The sequence below is a fragment of the Macrobrachium nipponense genome, chromosome 2 (genome assembly GCF_015104395.2).
Source record: "Macrobrachium nipponense isolate FS-2020 chromosome 2, ASM1510439v2, whole genome shotgun sequence".
Taxonomy (NCBI): Eukaryota; Metazoa; Arthropoda; class Malacostraca; order Decapoda; family Palaemonidae; genus Macrobrachium; species Macrobrachium nipponense.
The window spans coordinates 79,626,548-79,647,704 of record NC_087201.1 but is presented as its reverse complement, the minus strand read 5'-3'; the positions used below and the strand labels follow the sequence as shown (position 1 = coordinate 79,647,704).

Below are 21,157 nucleotides of genomic sequence, written 5' to 3'. Positions count from 1 at the left end.
ATGGCGCTGCGTTTTGGTTAATGGCACCTCTGTGGGGTATGTTATGGTACCATAACTCTATTATTGGCACCTTGTGGCACCAATAACCGAAACTTGGCTTTTATAGCACCATAAATCACTGATATCAGATATCATGGCGCTAGACAAGCGCCATAAAACTGGATCGCCATTAACCAAGTCTGTCGATAACCGGGGACTCCCTCTAACATTGAATGTAGGTAGTAACCTTGCTGATCATATCCACACATACAGCTTCAGTTATTTTTTCAGTTTTTATACTTGATTGATGATCTTTGTATGAGGGTGTATAATCTAATCATCGTCAATGTCTGATTTTTGGACTTTTCCTCCAGTTACAGTGTGTCGTACTTTCAGTTACAGTGTGTCTTACTTTCAGTTATGGCGTGTCTTACTTAAATTTATTTTTCAGATCCTGTTATTCCAAAGTATTACTTTGTGCAGAGGGACCATATCTATGGAGAACGAGCAGAACCAGGATCTCAGGTAAAATATAATGAAATTTTTCATTGTCCGAGTCTTCTCCACCCCAAGCACTGATGCTATTGTTGGTGGGAGATGACCATAGGAGGAGCTAGTAGCTGGTGTTTGATGCTTGATGGTCAGCCCATTGTGGTAGTGTCATCTGGCCTTGAATCCTTGTTTTTAGCCCACCTATGAGTCAGTAAATCTTAATCCCTCTCATTATTATTTCTCCTATTTCATATTTAAAGTAACTTTTTCCTACAATGATGTCTAACCTCTTTAACTGCTGCTTTTAGTTTAACCATGGGGTTTTCTGCCAATTTCAATTGTACATCCCTTTACTCCATTTAATTTACTTTGCTTTTCTCTTATCTCACTGTCTTACCTTTCTAAATCCCCATTTTATTTCAGTGTTTTACTAAGCAATTTTATAGCTGTAGGTTCCCTACCGCGGCAGACCAAAATTTAAATTGCGCTGTGGCGCTGCCATCTCTAGTTTAGATGACAGATAACTACCCACTTCTGATCCTTAGGTATGACAGTACCGCATCTCTCGATTCGATTTCTGCCAGCTCTTGGTGAACATCTGTCATTTTATGCAGATGTTTTCATCAACTGTTGGATGGTTTATTTACTTTCCTGTGATTTGATGATGTACGTACTCTTTTCGTTATGGTTTAGTTTCATTTAGCTTAGAGCTTTTGAGTAATTTTTGCTGCCATTCATCAATAATATGTCAGATTCTATTTCATGTGGGGTTAGGTTTTGCACTGATGGATGCAGGACTAGGCTAGTCAAGGAGATCTATGACTCGCATACTAGATGTACTAAATGTCGGGAGTCAGTAATGTAATATAGACTTTACATGCATGTAGTGTCAGGAATGGGGCAAAGAGAAATGGAAGGTGTGTATTTCTCATTCAGATAAAGTAGTTAAGGATAGGAAGAGGAAGGCAGCTCTTAGAGCTGAGGGTAAGGCTAGTTTAGCTTCTTCGCCTTCTATGTTGGCAGAGGCTTCTACTCCTCTTTCTTCCCATACTTCTAGAACTGTTTCTCCCGTTCTAAGTCCTCCGACTCCTTTACCTTCTACTCATATGCCAGCTTCCTGTGTTGCCTTGACTGATACCATTGCCAACCTTGAATCAAAGTTGGAGAGGAAATTTGAATTTCTTGCTTACACTATGATGGAGTTAGGTTCGTCTGTGAGGTCTTTTGTGGAGAAGTCGATGAGTGGAGTGAGTATGCCAGGTGTTAGTGCAGTGCAATCTGAAGGGGTGGCTGTCTGTCCCCCCAGTTCTAGATGAAGGTCACTGTCCTGCTCCCCTGCCTCGAGTAGAAGACATGCCGGAGGTCCAAGGGAGACTGGTGGGGTTTGCCCATGTCGTTCCTCAGGTGTTGACTCAGGTTTCAACTGAACACAGTTGTTGTCTGACTCCAGTAGTTCTTCGCCTCCTGGTCCTCACCGATGGCATAATTCTGTGGCTCTCAACCTCTGAAGAGGCAGTCTCCTGTCGATAATGTGTCGCCTCCGCCAATCAAGAGATCTCAAGAGGGGTTTCCAGTTCTTGCAGTCATGTGTGTTTGACTGCTTGCAGTCGTCATTCGACTCGTGACTCGGCCGAGTCGACTGATGAGCGACAGGTGTTGTCAGCGACTAGATGTTCGTTTGCAAACTCTGTTGACTTGGCATACTTCGACTCCACTCTCAGGACCTTTGACTTCTCGTTCGAAGGCTTCATCTTCAACAGGAGGATGCATCTTTGGCAGTTAAGGACATTCTTTTGGCACTTCAAAAGAAGTTGACTAGTAACCTATGCCCCTCAGCCAAGTCTGCAACGGAGCCTGCAGCTAAGCCCTATTCCAAGTAAGTCATTGGTCCTTCGTACGATTGTAGGTACCAGGCTGTATCATTTTTGGGAGGGTTGGAGTTGCAGGGGTTCAGAAGCCTGGGTCGGACAGGTATTGTGCGTAGGCTACTCCATTTCTTTCAAGTTGATGGCATATTGTACTCCGATGGCTCAGAGTACCCAAATCATAGGGGGGCTGGAAGCCTGTCTTAGATGTCTGGGCCCTGAATTTTTATGTTCTGAAGACGAAACTGAAAATGGAGACAACATGGTTAGTACTAGCTTCGCTTCGCCAGGGGGACTGGATGGTATCCCTGGACATGCAGGACATGTACTTCCATGTTCCGATTCATCAAGTTTCCTGGAAGTGTTCCAGACTGTGCTTCAGACTGTCGACAACACCCCAAGTATTCACCAGAGTTCTGACCTCTCTAGGATAGTGGCTACACCTGCTGGGAATCAGTGCATCTCTTTATTTAGACGATTGGCTTCTCTGCACCTCTTCAGAAAGCCAGTATCCGAAAGACGTGAAGAGGACCCTCTGCTTAACAGTCATTAGGCATAGTAATCATCAATTAAATAGCAGTTAACTCCGTCTCAGAGTACAGGCAGTCCCCGGGTTACGACGGGGGTTCCGTTCTTGAGACGCGTTGTAAGCCGAAAATCGTCATAAGCCAGAACGACGCTTGGAAATATGTCTTAAACTAATAAAAAGTTATAAAAACCTTACTTGTAATACTTTGGTTACACTACATGTTGATTCCTGTAGTTTTATGTACAACCTGGAGTTATTTTCATAAAAGAATGCTGGTTCTTGAAGGTAAAAACTATTGTAATCCTCTGGTGACACTACATTCTTGAAGTTTTATGTACAACCTGGAGTGATTTTGCCAGATCTTGAGGGCTACAAGAACAGCTGATTACTATTTACGTATCATATAGACTAATTAAAGTAAACGTATCTTTAAATAGGCTTATATATTAGTATCAACAAAACATTTCCTGCCATGAGTCAGAGGCCGTTTAATGAAACGAACACTTCTCTGTCCTATCTGTTCAGAAAATAAAAGTTACGTCAATCCCCGAGACCATTGTTGCAAGGCGTCTCTCTCTCTCTCTCTCTCTCTCTCTCTCTACTCTCCTCTCTCTCTCTCTCTCTCTCTCTCTCTCTCGCTCTCTTCTCTTCTCTCTTCCTCCTCATCTTCTCTCTCTCTCTCGATCTCTCCCTCAACTCTCTTCCTCTCTCTCTCTCTCTCTCTGATCAAATTACACTGGAACCTTGACATACGATTGCCCTAATATACAATTGTTTTGAGATACAACAGAAAATTTGCGAAAATATAAGCTTTGATATACAACGAAATATTTGAGATACGATTTTGCGATGAGTGTTAGTTGTATAGGCGACCGATAAATGGCGTTCAGTCTGTTTGTTTGTTGGTGCTGCATGTTAACACGTCGTTGTTTAGTTCGTTGTATTTGCGCCTATTTTTCGTGTTATTTTGTCTATTTTATTATTAACCATGGGTCTCAAAGCTAAAGACAAAGCAGGTGATAAGAAAAAACCCAAGAAAATGATTTCGATGGAAGCAAAACATGAAATTATAGCAAAGCATGAACGTGGCGTTCGTATCGTCAATTTGGCAAACGAGTATGGTCGAAATCCTTATACAATATCCACGATCATCAAGCAGAAGGAAGCTATAAAAACCTTCCAAAGGCATCCCACCATTAATTTCTGAAACTACGAACTGATTAAAAAAATAAAAAAAATAAAAATTAGTTTAGCAATCTTATTTCATTTGTGTTTATTACGTAGTTATTAGTGTACATACGTAAATAAAAAGAGAACAAATCGTTCTCTGCCACCCTTCCCTACCTCCTCCCCCTGCTGGCCTCACGTCATCTTTCGTTGTGGTAAGTAAAATTCCTTTCTTTTTTTAATTGATTTTATTAACATTTATTATCATTTATCACATTGCTATGTTATTTTATCATTGTGTGTTATTACTCGTTTATTTGTGTATAAATTGTGTATATTATATGTAATTTAGCTGTGTTTAGGTGTGGTTTCATAGCGCTAGAACGGATTAATACATATTACATTATTTTAAATGGGAAAAAATGCTTTGAGATACAACTGTTTTGATATACGACGATGGTAACGGAACAAATTAAATTCGTATGTCAAGGTTCCAGTGTACTGGATAATGTCTCTCTTTGGATACTTCGATTTTGCCAAATCTTGAGGGCTACAAGAACAGTTGATTACTATTTACGTATCATATAGACTAATTAAAGTAAACGTATCTTTAAATAGGCTTATATTATCAGTATCAACAAAACATTTACTGGCATGAGTCAGAGGCCGTTTAACGAAACTAACACTTCTCTGTCCTTAACTCAGAGCGTCGGAAGACGCCTCTCTCTCTCTCTCTCTCTCTCTCTCTCTCTCTCCCTCTCTCTCCCCTCTCTCTCCTCTCTCTCTATTCTCTCTCTCTCTCTCTCTCTCTCTCTCCCTCTCTCTGATCAAATTACTGGATAATGTCTCTCTTTGGATACTTGGAATTTGCGTTGTAATCTAACCAGAAACTTCGTTTTGTTATTATTACTGGAAACAAGCAATGATTTTTTCATTATTTGCGCTTTTGGACTGTTATATGTAAACTTTGCGCACCGCAACCTAGTATGTATTCATTCGCTCGGAAACTAGTTCCGCATATGAGGCGTCACTAAAAAACATAGAAAAATACGACATAAAAAGTGTCGAAAATCATCATAACCTCAAAATTTTTGTTGTAATCTAACCAGAAACTTATTTTTATTAATATACTGTGCTAAACTATAAAGGATTTTGATCATAGTATGCGTTTTTTAAAAGCGTCGTTAACTCGGAGCGTCGTAACCCAGGACAGATTTTTCCATTGAATATTTAAGAAAAAGCGTCGTAACCTCGGAACGTCGTAAGCCAGAACCGTCGTAACCCGGGGACCGCCTGTATTCTCTATTTGGAGATGAATCTGAACACTGAGATTTTTCAAGCTTTTCTGTCCCTGAAAAGAGTAGAATCATGTCTCCTTATGGTTCAGGAGTTCCTCACCCATTTGCCTTGGTCAGCAGGGCATTGGATGAGTGTGTGCAAAACTCTTTCGTCAGTTGAGCAGTTTGTGAAGCCAGGAAGACTTCATATGAGGACACTGCAATTCTTTCTCAAGGCAAACTGGTGCAGGAAAACACAGCCCGATTTGACAGTTTTCCCTATTACCGGCAAATTCAAAGAGGATCTCTCTTGATGGCTTTGGAGAGAGACTTCAGGAGGTAATATCCCTTCATCCTCTGCATCCCAGCCTGCAGTTTTACTCAGACGCATCATACAGAGGTTGGGGAGCCATGTTAAAGGATCGGAAAGTATAAGGAGTTTGGATGGAAGCTCAAAAGGCACTCCATATCAATGTCAAAGAGTTGCTAGCAATTTACCTGGGCCTTCAGGAGTTCGTGCAGCTATTATCAGGCCAGGTATGTAGTTGTGATTCATTCAGGCAATCCCACAGCCTTGTCCTATTTTCAGAAATGGGGGACATGCTCATTCATCCTATTCATGAGGACATTGGATCTCCTTTGTTAGACAGAGGGGAATCAGGTCAGCTTCATTCCCTGTTTTGTTCAAGGGAGGATGAATGTTCTGGCGGACAAGCTCAGCAGAGGTCATCAAATTCTTCTGTCAAAATGGACATTAGATTCAAAAGTACGCCTCGACCTTTGGAAGACTTTGGGAAGACCATCAATAGACATTTTCGCCATGTTCAAGAACTATTGTCTCCAATTGTTCTGCTCCCCAGTCCCAGATCCCCTGGCTTGGTTTATGGATTCGATGCTGTTGGACTGGTCGGGCCTCGGATACTTATGCCTTCCTTTCCTTTGGGATGATCAGGGAGGTCCTCAACCAAGTCAAAATGTTTGCCTGATGTTGTTATCTCCATTCTGGCTGAGGAAGGAGTGGTTTCCGGATGTGGGGAATAATTCCTGATTTACCATACTTTGGGACCGGCCACCCTCCCTCCTGGTCTCCACTTTTGTAAAAGTATAGTTTTCAAGCATGGGGTGGTTAGTTATATCTCTACAGCAAGTAGTTATCTCTCAATACTCACCAAATTATATGGTTGGTTTTGGTAAATGGTCTATAAATTTTTGCATAGCAAGTCTAAAATTAACTACTCAAATACCAAAGGACCTTCAATTGAAATCAGTAATAACTGAAAAAATATAGTTCTGGAAATATACACACAAACTATACCAAAGGAATGTTCATTACAATCTTAAATTAAAATCTCTAGAAATTAAGCGATATCATATCAAATAAATTTGCTTTAGCAAAGGAGTGATGACTATTTGATAATAAAGATTAAATGATGAAATGCTTCTTGTGTAGCTTGACGTGGTAGTGTTACAGTAGTACCTCAGTATACGAAATTAATCCGTTCCAAAGCAGCCTTCTTATCTAGAACTACATTTTACATGTAAATTGCCTAATTCGTTCCAAGCCCTACAAAAACACCACATTAAATTTTATAATAAAGTTAAATTGAACAATAAACAATGAAATACATCAATTTGGACCATTCAATACCTAACGTAACTGTTACTGTACCTGTAAATAAAGTGTATTAGTGTACAGGGTACAAGAAATATTCTATGTACATGTACGTACAAATGTAGTAAAATGTGGAACCTTATCTTTCGAGTGAGGCGATGTCCGAAAGTGGCGACAGAGGAGGAGGACAAATTGCAGAAAACATGAACTCTTAACTTTTCAAAACACATTAAAAAATGGCAGAAAGCATTAACACTAAACTTTACGAAACACATTAACACTTAACTTTACAAAAAACTGAAAATTAAATTAAATTTTTTTTTTTCTTTTTCTGATTTTTACATTTTTTTTTATTTCAATTTCTTCACCACTTTCAATTTTCTGTTTTTTTGTATCACTTGGAACTTCCTGTTTGCTTACTACTAAAGGCCTTTTTAAAAAATAACTATCCAAGTAAGATTGCTTCTGCCTGCTTTTCAAAAGGCAAACGTCATCGAACTGCGGAAGCATACGACTTGTGTAAGCCTTTTTGGGGTGTCTTTTCTACAAATAATTGCACTTTATGAAAAGCAGCTAGAACATCCTTAATCTCTGCCATTGTCATAGGGTCCTCCTCCTCCTCCTCCTCGCTGCTGCTAGAGAACTCTTCTTGAATGATGTTATGTTGCATGGCTTCCAACTCCTTCAGGTCATCTATCGTAAGCTCCTCTTGGTGCTCCTCGAGAAGGTCATTGATGTCGTCCTCATCGACGACCAGCCCCATGGACTTGCCGAGTGTAACGTTCTGGTCAAGGTCTGGTTGCGAAACAGTTCAGGATTGTCAACTGTTTCTGAATCTGCATCAGCTTCGCCCATGTTGAATCCCTCAAAGTCTTGGGTGGATACGGCATCAGGCCAGAGTTTCCTCCACGAAGAATTCAAGGTTTGCCTCGAAACCTCCTGCCAAGCTTGATTGGTGAGTCGGATGCATATCACGATATCGAAATGCTCTTTCCAAAATTTACGCAAGGTGAGGTTTGTGGTATCGATGATGTCGAAACATCTCTTGAAAAGCTGTTTTGTATACAGCTTCTTGAAGTTCGATATCACTTGCTGGTCCATGGGCTAGAGGAGAGGGTTGGTGTTATGCAGAAGATAAAGAACCTTGATAAAAGAATACTCTGCTAGGATATCTTCCTCGAGGCCAGGAGGGTGAGCAGGGGCATTGTCTAACAACAGCAGACATTTCAGAGGGAGGCGCTTCTTTTCCAAGAATTTCTTCACTGTCGGGCCGAAACACAGATTTACCCACTCAGTGAACAAAAGTCTTGTTACCCAGGCTTTCGCATTATCCTTTCACATCACCGGAAGCTTCTCCTTTAGCACTTTGTGGACCTTGAAGGCTCGAGGAGTCTCTGAATGATACACCAGTAGGGGCTTCACCTTACAATCCCCACTGGCGTTAGAACAAAGTGCAAGAGTAAGCCTGTCTTTCATAGGCTTATGCCTGGATAGCTTCTTCTCTTCCTGCGTGATGTACGTCTGAAGAGGCATTTTTTCCAAAAAAAGGCCAGTCTCGTCACAGTTGAAGACTTGCTGAGAACTGTAGCCTTCCTTGATTGTCATCTTGTCAAACGTCTTAACCCTTAAACGCCTATTGGACGTATTAAACATCAATGAAAATTGTCTGTTGGGTGCTTAATTGACGTATGATATGCTGACGCAAAAAAGTTTTTTTTTTAAATTCTTGGAAAAATAGTTATAGGCCTACTTGGCATAAACTTTTGAATCCCGCACCTTAAGGGATGCTGGGAGTTCACGGATCAAGCTGTTGTTTTGTTTACAAGCGTTACCCAGGCGCGCATGCACGAAATTCTTTATTCTCGCACTACAAAGCATCAGTGGCACATCTCAGAAATTATTTAGTCACATTGACATAATTTTTCCTCAATTTTATATTAGCTGTTACATATAGTTTTATATATGAAAATGTGTGCAGTTTCATGTAAAATACAACAAAAAATAACCCATGGCTGTAGCTTATATCAGTTTTGAAATATTTTCATGTAAATAATGATGTGCCAAAATTTCAACCTTTGGTCAAATTTGACTCGACCGAAATGATAGAAAAACACAATTGTAAGCTAAATCTCTTATATTCTAATAATATTCAATCATTTACCTTCATTTTGCAACAAATTGGAAGTCTCTAGCACAATATTTTGATTTATGGTGAATTTAAAAAAAACTTTTGCCTTACGTCTGCGCGGTAACTCTTCTGAATAAATCAGAAATTTTTTCGTCTGATTGTCGTAATTTTTGCACTGTTTTATATTAGCCATTACATAAAGTTTTGCATATGAAAATGTGCGCAATTTCATGTAGAATACAACTAAAAATAACCCATGGTTGTAGCTTTTATCAGTTTTGAAATATTTTCACATAAATAACCATAAGTGCCAGAATTTCTACCTTTGGTCAATTTTGATTTGACCAAAATGGTCAAAAAACGCAATTGTAAGCCAAAACTCTTACATTCTAGTAATATTCAATCATTTACCTTCATTTGGCAACAAATTAAAAGTCTTTAGCACAATATTTCGATTTATGGTGAATTTTTGAAAAAAAAACTTTTTCCTTACGTCTGCACGGTAAGTACCGAAAAAATCACATTCTTTCGTCCGATTGTCGTAATGTTTGCACCGTTTTATATTAGCCGTTACATAAAGTTTTGTATATGAAAATGTGCGCAATTTCATGTAGAATAAAACTCAAAATAACCCATGGTTGTAGCTTTTATCAGTTTTGAAATAATTCCATATAAATAATGATAAGTGCCAAAATATCAACCTTCTGCCATTTTTGACTCGACTGAAATGGTAAAAAAACACAATTGTAGCTAAAACTATCATATTCTAATAATATTCAATCATTTACCTTCATTTTGCAACAAATTGGAAGTCTCTAGCACAATATTTTGATTTATGGTGAATTTTTGAAAATAAACGTTTTCCTTACGTCCGCGCTGTAACACTGTCGAAAAAATCACAAATTCGTCCAATTGTCGTAATGTTTGCACTGTTTTATATTAGCCATTACATAAAGTTTTATATCTGAAAATGTGAACAATTTCATGTAGAATACAACAAAATATAACTCATGGATGTAGCTTTTATCAGTTTTGAAATATTTTCATATAAATCACGATAAATAGAAAAAATTCAACCTTTGGTCAACTTTAACTCTACCGAAATGGTCGAAAACTGCAAGTGTAAGCTACAAAACTTACTGTTTAGTAATATTCAATCAATTACCTTCATATTGCAACAAACGGGAAGTCTCTAGTACAATATTTTGATTTATGGTGAATTTTTAAAAACAACTTTTTTTTTTACATCCGCAAGTTACGAATTCATGCATCATATTGTGATAATATTTTCTGTGTTGCTTTGATCGTTTTACAATTTGTTATATACCAAAATCATTGCAGTTTAGTGTACAATACAACAAAAAAATAATTAACTCATTAGCTTTAACCATTTTGCTCACAGCGCGATTTGTATACAATTATATATGATAATGATATTTTTTTTTCATTTCTGATGGTTGCATACTAACCTCAGGCAATGACAAAAAAAGGAGCCAAAAATGAACTCAATCTTGAAAACTAAGCGTGCTGTAATATTTTGAAAAAAACTTTTATTCCGCTTCGGCGCTCACTCCCGAATGCCGCCGGCATACGGCAGACACTTTCGGAAATACCAGCTTGGCGTTTAAGGGTTAATAAAGGCTTTGGCCGTTTTCGTGTCCGAGCTGGCAGCCTCCCCATGCCACACCACCGAATGAATGCCAGTCCATTTATGGAATTTATCAAATCAACCCCGAGAAGCCTTGAAGTCTGGGGTTGGTGTCGATGTCTTTTCTCCCGAGTCGTTTTCAGCCTGGACACTCAGATCACTGAAAATAGCGCTGGCCTTCTGGCAGATTGCTGTCTTGGTTATTGTATTGCCAGAGAATTCTTTGTCATTAATCCATACAAGAAGCAGCCTCTCCATCTCATGCACATGGCTCCTCTTGTTGGACAAAAAGTCATGTCCTTGGAAGGTGTAACTGCTTTGATGGCTTCCTTCTGCTTAAGGATGGTGCCTATCGTCGACTTCTTAATTATCTCCATCTTTGTCTCCATAGAAAGCATCACCTTCTTTCTGTGAACTTCAGCAACATTCTTGGGACCCATGGCTAATAACGTAAGTTAATTAAGTTCACACACAACACGATAAAGTAACTTACTACAAAGAAATTGAAATCACTGACACGAATTTATGTTAACAAACGAAATCTATGTGAACGAACAAATTCCATGTGTGCACAATAATGCTGATGCGACGAAATGGTCGAAGGACGCCTTTATGTAGAGGCATGATGGGACAGATGCTGACCAATAGGAGAGCAGGATCTTACAGCAGTGATTAGCATCAAGAACCAATGGAAGAGCGGGAGGATGGTGGCGAGTCTACTGAGTTGGCGGTGTGCGAGTTTTAAAATTGTTCTCAGTGGCCCGGGTGAATTTTGATTTACAGTACATACACCCTTTCACAGCCTGAATTATTTTCGTATACAAAAGCAAAAAAATCTTCGTCTTTGCTTTTGTAACCTGGATATTTCGTAAGTAGGGACTTTCGTATGTGGAGGTTCCACTGTATCTTTTCATACACTCTGTGGTTAAGGGCCTTGGGTGGATGAAAGTTTGGCTACAGAGCCACAACCAAGAAGGTCAACATCGGAGATAACTCCTTAAGAAATGTCAGAAAAAAAGGGGCTAGTGTCAGACTTTTGAAGTCTACAGTAGAAATATTATTATTATTATTATTATTATTATTATTATTATTATTATTATTTTTTTTTTTTTTTTTTTTTTTTTTTTTCCCACAGTCCTCCAAATCTTTTTTTTTCCATAGTCCTCCAAATCGACTGGGTGGCATTTATAGTGTGGGGTTCTGGGTTGCATCCTGCCTCATTAGGAGTCCATCACTCTTCTTACTATGTGTGCCGTTTCTAGGATCACACTCTTCTGCATGAGTCCTGGAGCTACTTCAGCCTCTAGTTTTTCCAGATTCTTTTTTGAGGATCTTGGGATCGTGCCTAGTGTTCCTATGATTATGGGTACAATTTCCATTGGCATATCCCATATCCTTCTTATTTCTATTTTCAGATCTTGATACTTATCCATTTTTTCCCTTTCTTTCTCTTCAACTCTGGTGTCCCATGGTATTGCGACATCAGTGAGTGATACTTTCTTCTTGATTTTGTCAATCATTTTCTATCACTCCTTCAGGTTGGTGCTCGTACCACTTATTACTGCAAGGTAGTTGGTGTTTCTTGCACAGGCTCCAGTAGAGGGCTTTTGCCACTGAATCATGCCTCTTTTTGTACTGGTCTGTGCAAGTGCTGGACATTCGCTTGCTATGTGGTTTATGGTCTCATTTTTCGTATTGCACTTCCTACATATGGGAGAGATGTCATTTCCATCTATCGTTCTTTGGATATATCTGGTTCTTAGGGCCTGATCTTGTGCCGTTGTTATCATTCCTTCAGAGTCCTTCTTGAGGTCTCCCCTCTGTAGCCCTTGTCATGTGTCATCGCTGGCCAGTTCTTTAGTCTGTCTCGCGTATTGTCCGTGCATTGGTTTGTTGTGCCATTCCTCTGTTCAGTTTGTCATTCTCCTGTGTAGTAGTAGTTGTTGTTGTTGTTGTTGTTGTTGTTTATCCAGACCTCTGAGCCTAACAACAGCTAATCTTGGGCTGGTACAGTAGAATGAGATATGCATTCAGTATCGTAATAGCTGTGTGGAAGCATCAGTGTGAATTTTTAACCTTAAACCTCTGCCGCTGATCCAGGTAAAAGTCAAAATGAAGTATACTGGAGTATGGATAATTTAAAAACAACCAATTAAGGTAACCAGAAAATTTAACTAAATCTCCCATCATAACATTTACAAACTCAGACTAGGGTGTTACTTCAAACTAAACAACATCACATTTAGACAACCACAAATTATTACTATCTAAATAAATTCTTATAACCTTCAAGGGTTGCTATCCTTTAGCTAAATCTCGTATACTGATACTAACGAAGTCCAATTTCAACCTATCTAGGCTAAATCAACAGTAACGGACATCCCTAAAACATAGGCTGCCTTTATGTAAATGCCAACCTTATATTCTCAACATTCCATTATAATATCATAAATATTCACTAAGACAACATAACATTGTGTATACCATAACTGTGACAAGTTAGGTCAACTCAGACTAGCGTAGCCTAGACCAGCAAAGTATCAATTTCTACTAACTTAAATTTTCATTACTTAGGGTAATGACTTCAAGGAACCATATTTTACCTGTAAGCACACAATAATATAACATGACATCATTATCAGACTATCACAAATAACTTTTACTTAGACTTAGCCTAGCCTAGGTCTACTCAAGCAACCTTGTTGTTATAGAATCAATTCAGCAACTGTCGCCATGAAACTCTCGGGCGATCTGCAAGTGTGGAAACTTGGTTGAGTATGCTTGCACAATTGAGGAATTTTGCTATTCTCATTTCCCAGTTAATTATTTGGGTGTATTTTTGGTCTGATTGACGTCTACCATGTGACTATCACTATCCAAGACTAATCAATCTCACTATTGGGAATGAACAACAACTCAACAAAGAAATAAGGGTTCAGATTAATGGGGTTTCATAGAAGAATGACGTAACTATGAGAAGAAGGGGATTTAAGAAGTTTCTTTCACATGGATGCTACCTGGACCCACAATGCAATTTTTTCTTCTTGTGAAAGTCAACAAGTGAGAAAAAAGCTACTGGACAAGTTACAAACTCAGGTGAAAGCAAATAAAGGTAGGATATATATTGAACCTAGCTAAGCTAATAAGATTAAATATGACAATATTTGTGGTGATTTTCGCCACACCCGATCTTCTTCACATATTGATAGACTTTCCGAGACTCCTTCCACAAGAGAAGAATGTGCTCAGACAACTTCATCTCCATCGTAACGTCAAGGGTTGTCTACTCTGGCCATGACAGGCTTCAGATGGTCACAAGCTTCGTCAGAGCAAAAGGCTTTTTGCGCAGAGCTGCTGAGTCTATTGCACAATGCACATGCACTTCTGACTAGCTGTACCAGGTCAAGTGGAAGGTCTTCCAAAGATGGTGCAAGCAAGCTGAAGTCTCTTCTCCTGAGGCCTTTATAACTCAAATAGCAGACTTCCTTCTCTAATTTGAGGTCCACGAGAAAGTTGTCTCCTTCAACTTTTAAGGGATATATGGCCTCGCTGAACATAGTGATCTGTCGGATCTAATTCGGTCTTTCAAAATCTTGAAAGTTCAGAAAGACTATGTAGCATGGAACCTAGATGTCGTCCTGAAGTGCCTTTCCGACACTCATTGTAAACCTCTTCGTTCTGCTTTGTTGAGGAATTTAACAACAAAGAATGTTTTTGATAGCTCTAGCGTTGGCATAATGTGAGTGAAATTAACACTATAGACGAGAGAGGGATTCGCTCAGGGAGACATAGTCTGTTGTCTGGCTCTTCAATTTCTTCTTAAGAATGCAAACCCTTTGGACCCTTGGCCTCGCTCTTTTGTCCTGAAGAACCTTACGGACATTCTTGGACCGGAAGAGGAGAGACTTCTCTGTCCTGTAAGAGCTTTGGGGTATTACCTTCACAAAACAGAGAAAATAAGAGTACCTTTGCCACATCTATGATGTTCTGTTAAGGATCCATCTTGCTCCTTATCAAAGAATGGTCTCTCATACCTCTTGAGGTCTTTGATAATCGAGGCCCACTCTCAAGTCAAAGAAAGTGAAAACACATGAAGTGAGAGCTGTGGCCACCTCATTCACTTTTTGACATAATCTGTCTTTGACGTCTATTCTGCAGTCAATGGTTTGGAGGTTGAAGTCAGTATTTGTAACACATTACCTGAAAGAAGTGGAGACGGTGTTTGAGAATTTTATTACTCTAGGACCTTTATCCGTTGCTGGCATGGTATTGGGAGAGGCAGCATAGGGGGTTATCTGTCCCACCATTTTTTCTCCTTGTATCAAGGTTGTATGAGTCCTTGGGAAGCTTAAGGTACTTGGTACCAGGAGTGCCCTCCACTTGGTTTTTAGTATAGAGGGTATTGGTTTTTATAGTCTGGTGTAGGTGACACTTTATTGTTCATTGTTTTTAATCTGGGTGTTAAGGTAGTATTATGAAGTTGTTCCTTGTTTAGTCAGCAGTGGGGCCCATGACTTCAAGGAATAACCCACTAATGTAGAGGCGACCCATGGTCTTGCTACCATTCTCTCTACTATGTAAGATGAGCGCCAACCATAGGCAATACTCACCTGCAGCAGCTCGCTTACAAGGTAAGGTATGACAAGAATATTTTCTATGCTACCACACATTGTCTTTTTGAGAATTCCTTATACTATTATCAAGAGACATAATCTCCATACCCATCCACCTTTCAGTATGGAATCAGCTATATAATTGCTTGGTAAGACACTGAAAGAAGAAATTTGTTTATAATAAAAGCAAGTTTTATCTTATACTTACCAAGTAATTATATAATCAGAGCCCTTCCTTGTCCCCACAGGTAAGGTTGGGGGCTGAGAATCAAATTGAGAGGTGTGGTAATGTCATACCTGATGACTGGAAGTGAGTGGTGTTACCAGTCACCTACACTAGTGGTGGCAGCGCCACCGCAAAATTTGAATTTTGGTCTGCTGTGGTAGGAAACCTACAGCTATATAATTGCTTGGTTAGTATAAAATAAAACTTGCTTTTATTATGAAAATACAATTTCCTCTATCTCCAAAATCAGGACTGGATGCTGAAGTAGGAAGTTTAGTTCATTTTTGACCTGAGAGGTATTTTGTTTGTCATATTGATATCTGTCATACCAAGGGAGTTTATAGTATTGCTACTTGATACTTTTATATGTCGAGAAAGTGTGTTTACATCGTAGGCAACAGAGTACGTAGTTGACTAATGTCTCATTGTTTTGTATGGTTGCCACACAGTTACCTGTTTGTACTATTGCCCTATGGTTTCCTGAAGTATGACATTCCTCTGGTCCTTGGAGTGACTTGGTAGTATGAATAACTTGCAGCCTAATTGGGAGAGTGCACAAATAAGGATTTTGTAAGAGGTTTGTATTTACCAAAACCATTATTTTCCCTTATTTTTTGTACAATTCTGGAAATTAATAAATTAATCTACCTGTCAGGTACGTCAGGCCAGTTCTGAAGGAACAGCACAAAACCTCTTTTTGTGGGGACAAAGTATCTGGATTATTGCATCTTTACTGTTGGAAAACCTTCTCCATATCAATGAGCTTGATCTCATCCGTAGATATTTGCCATCATATAACCGTCCTCGTAAAGGAGGTCGATATTCAGCTTTCCAGGTAAGAGACCATAGTCTCGGTATGGTTTTTGTTGTATACTCTTATGCACCTAAAAAGAATTTTGTTTTACCCCCAATTTTTAGATTAACAATACATACTTCAAACTTAATTTTGAATGGTAAATGATATGAAACTTTCTGGAAATCATGTTTAATAATTATTTTTGCATTTTTTTTGGCAGTCTTAAGATTAGTTTGACTTAAGGGAATGCTTTGTATTGGCAAATAGCAAGGAATCCTGAATCCTTTTATGGTTATGCCTGTAAAATTTAACATTTTCCTTCTTGTGAATGTTTGACCATTATTGTTAAATTTTAAAATGTGTAGTTGAATATTTTAACAAATATTTTAAGGTAATTTGAAGATGCATAAAATGTTTTTAAAAGTTTTTTTTTTCTGTATCTGTTCACGGGGTTCTCTATGGAACATATTTTGGCATTATTTGCAGAAAATTTGCCTATTTGTGGTATTTTTCACTCAGAAATATTCCCTAATTACATAGGACAAGAAAAACTTTTTCAGTTTGGATCTGTTGCTATTGTAATAGTTGACTCAAATTACTTGATGCCAATACATATTGTAATACTATAATGTAAATTTTCATTGATTTAACTTTCTTTAAACAAAGGAAAATGTAATCTATTTGACAGATACATAACTGTAAATGGAAGCATCTTGAAACAATACTTCTTCATTTTCAGTGTTGGTTTCAAGATGTGATTTTTTCTGTCAATTTGCATTTCAACTCCAGAGTTATTTTTAGTATGAAGCTTGAATTTTGATACAGGAATTCACCCTGTTATTTTTGTTTTGTCAAAACCATGTAAAGATTCTAAGAATGTAAATGACTGATGATTACATTTTATGTTTGAACATTTCCAGTTTCAAGTTACTTAAGAGAGGAAACGGAATAACATATAGTGTTAACAATGGAAAATGAAATAATGTGATGTTCTTTAAAACAAAGTATTAGTATATAAAAGTTATAGATTACTAAGAGGAAAATGACTTTATTAATTTAAAAAAATATATTTTAGTGTGGTATTTTAAATGTGTGAGTAGGCGAATTATTTGATTTTGTAGAGTTAGTTTAGATCTTTTACGAATGCTGCTTTTTAGTTACTGTTAATCCAAAGAGTACAGGAGTTCACAGGCCTGTAATGCATTGCAAGAAAAAGTGACCAAAAGGAACATTGATTCACTAGTTTTCCTGTTGTAAAGGTCATCTTCTATGTGGTTTTATTTCTAAGCATGAATTATTTTTCATATTTTAACAAGCGAGCAAGGTATTTTGAGCAGGTAAGGAGAGGGTGCTTTTTTATAATTCAGTTCTTCTTTTTTATCATATTGCATATGTAAATAGTTTGTGGCACCCTCGTCCTTCCCAAATGTGTCGTCCAGCACTTAAAATGTTATTGGACAACTCTTTCTTTGTAAACATTTTGTAAGTGAAGTATGTCTCAATCATGTGTTTTGAAGGTTAATATGTAATGAAAACCTTGGTAAATGTAATACTATTTAGAATTCCCATTTTATCTTTCAGTCATTTACAACCTCCACTTATGATTGCTTTATACTTGAAAAAGTTTTGTTGGTAATTCTATTGTTAATCAAGACAGGTTAGTGCTTTTAGGTAACCTGTAAGTAAGGCCCAGATTATGTGTACAATTGTCCGATTTATTTAATATCTGCTAGTCTACAAAGGAAAGTGCTTCTTGTATCCCAGGAACTTGCAAGAAGCGTAAAAAGAAACCCATGTTGTATTTTTGAGTTTTCATGTGTATCCACAATTGGAATTTTGTTTATGGTCTTTTACTTGTTTTTATTGGTATGTGTTTGCCATATGGGAAGGGTGAGAATGTTGCTTTCTGTTTATCACTTCATTCACCCTTTCTGCGCATGCTCTGCTTTTAGCATGAGTAGAAGGGCGGTCTTGATATTTCTTCTTGAGTGTGGGTGTAGCTGTTGCTGATACTTGGTATGGTTATGCTGTCAGTCACTGCCTTGTTGAGAGTTTGTGTGTGGAAAATTCAAATAGAAAGTGAGAGAGGGGGGAAATTATAAATTATAAATCTTTTGAAACATTGTTTTATATACGTATGTGTAACTTAACAAGTGATTATATTGCTTACAGTTCACTCGCTGGCAGCATAAAATTAGATAATCGTGGTAGCACTAGTTTTGTTGTTAATGTTGGTATTGCCCCACCAACTTATGAGGTAAGAGATGACCACCTTCAGCAAGTTGTCAGTTGTTTACTGCTGGCTCTCGACTACACTCCTAATTGGGGGCACTCTGCTTAAGATTGATCTTCGTTATTATTTTGCATTGGATGTTTGGTGAAGTATTGCTAGTCATAGGCTTTGATGTTTTTCTTGATATATTCCCTGTCAGAGACTTCAGTCAGGACAATTATTGAGTCAGGACAGTTATTGAATTTGACTTGTTTAAGACCACTCTTCTCTTTTCATTTTGTCCTACACTAGTGCTGCTAACCAAGAAGTATGATTCACACACACTGCATAGAATGTAGGGGACAGGAGTGTTCAGTTGATAAGACGTGTGTTGAATGTGCAGAATGGGATGATAAGAAGTGGAAGACTTTGGGTTCTCATTTAGCAAAGTTAGAGATAGGAGACGTAAGTGGCCGCTAGAGCTAAGTCTAAGAATGTAGAAAGTAATTCTTTGAATGGTTTTAGTAAATCATTGGTAGATGATTCTAATATTTCTGTGCCTGTTCTTGCTCTGTCACCTGTTCCTGATTCTTCAACTAAATTACCTGCTCCCTTACCCAGCTCCCCCGCTTCCGAACCTGACACCCTTGCCAACCTTGAATCTAAGATTAGTAAGTGTTTTGATGCTAAAATGGTGATGATTGTGGAGACTGTCTTAGTTAGCTGCATCATTGTGTGCCCTCATGGAAAAAGAGGAAAATAAAATGCTCTTAGTGAAGTGTCAGTGGAGGTGGCGACTGTTCGTTCTGCCAGTGTTCCTAGGCAAAGGTTACTGGTGTACTTCCCCTAAATGGTGCAGTTATACCAAAGGCCACAGGAAAGTTTTGGGGGACTGCCCATAGACAGTCGTCGCCTCAGTCTAGCCTTTCGTTGCGTCCCAGGTTACGACAAAGATTCCAGCCCTGTGCATGGGCACCAATGGCTGCTTTAGTGAAAGGGCATGTCTCGCACAAGATTAGCTCTTCCCCAGTGCCTAGCAAGAGATTTTGGGAGTCAGTGTCCTTCCTTCAGTTTTTGGGACTCTCTCAAACGTTTTTCGCTAGAGTGGCCTGAACTAGTGCCCAAGGGCTCTTCCCCTTCAAAACGTTGTGCTTCATCTTCTTGGGAGTGCCTGAGAGTTTGGTGCCAAAGTGTCCATTGGCACCCAAGCGCCCAGTAGTGCCTGAGAGGCCATGGGCAGCCGAGTTGCCTCTTACCCCTAGACATCAATTAGAGCCTGAGCGCCCAAGGGTGCCCAACTCCCAAGTGTTCTTTGATGCATCTGTATATAAGTCTGTGCATGTAGGGGAGAGGGTTTCATGTGTTAGTGCTGTACCAAAAGTTCAGTCTGAGCATTTAGTGATGAGTTTGGCTCAGAGTGTCAATTGTCGGGTACCAGAGATCCCTCCACCATCTATGGATCTTTCACTTCAGCATCAGTTGGCAGATATTCTCAACATCCTCAAGAAAGGCTTTGCCCCTAGTCAGGATCCTGAAAGACCACTTCTTTCTCCTGTCTCTCCAAAGGAGGAAGATGAAGAGGAGGCCGAGGAGCAAGACACTCCTCCTATGGCTTATGTAGCACTGTTGCAGTACTTATTACACGAGTTCCTGAGTTTTTTTTCTCTCCTACAGCCCCTGCAACTCCAGCTTCAATGTTCTTGATGGAGGAACCAGCACAAGAAGGATTACCTAGGGTTGTTCTCTCCTCTTCGGAGAGCAAAACTCTCAACGAAATTGACAGTTGGCTTGCTGAAAAACGAGACCAAGGGAAGTCTTCTTTCAGCTATCCCCCTTCGCGTTTGGTGCAGTGGAGGTACACACCATACGAGACCGGGGAAGCTCTGTCCCTTGGAGTGTCTGCCTCCTCTCAAGGAGACTTCTCCAGGCTGATTGATTCATCACAAAGATCTGCTTTCAACGTGGTGAAAGTTATATTCACTTCTATGGAGATTGATTATCTCCTCAAAACCTTTTTAAGAATTTTGAGGTTTTGAGTCTCATGGCTTGGTCAGTGGGTATCTTAAACAGAAAAATTGAGAATTGCACCCTTCTCCCCAAAGATATAGCTTCTAACTGGTGTAGTGTTCTGTCTTACAGATAAGGATGTTAGAAATGTGACACAGGAGTTAGCCTTACTCTACACTCTGGGATTCTCAAGAAAGGAGAGCTCTGGTGCTCCTTCACAACAAAGAGTGTCACCCTCACTCAGAAGTATGCTCTTTTATATTCTCCTTTAGACTGGAAACATCTATTCCCTTCATCTACAGTGAGTGATATAGCTTCGGATCTTAAGAAGAAGAGCACTCAGGAGACCCGACTCTGGTTAGTTATAAGATTGCATCGTTGCTTCAGCCCTTGCTCTTTCGAGGTAATAGGACAAGAACCCAGAGACCAAGAGCAAAACTTCGATTTTTTTTTACGCAACCTTACAAGAAGTCTTCAACAAGAACCCCAGCCAGGAAGTGAGGATTAGGTCCTTCATGCACCTGTAGGAGCAAGACTCTTGCACTATTGGAGGAAGTGGAAAGCAAGAGAGGTGGAAGACTGGATAGTGTCAGTACTGAAGAATGG

At 39.0% G+C, this 21,157-nt stretch overlaps 1 protein-coding gene across 4 annotated transcripts in view; it reads left to right on the top strand.

Moving 5' to 3' along the window:
* Window positions 1–21,157, top strand: part of LOC135220697 (probable phosphorylase b kinase regulatory subunit beta) — a 329,203-nt gene that overhangs the window by 153,825 nt on the left and 154,221 nt on the right. For all 4 annotated transcript variants that reach the window (XM_064258095.1, XM_064258098.1, XM_064258094.1 and 1 more), the window contains exons 10-11: window positions 431–504; window positions 16,192–16,371. In XM_064258095.1, the coding sequence (XP_064114165.1) occupies window positions 431–504; window positions 16,192–16,371 (254 nt within the window). The remainder of the gene's footprint in view (window positions 1–430; window positions 505–16,191; window positions 16,372–21,157) is intronic.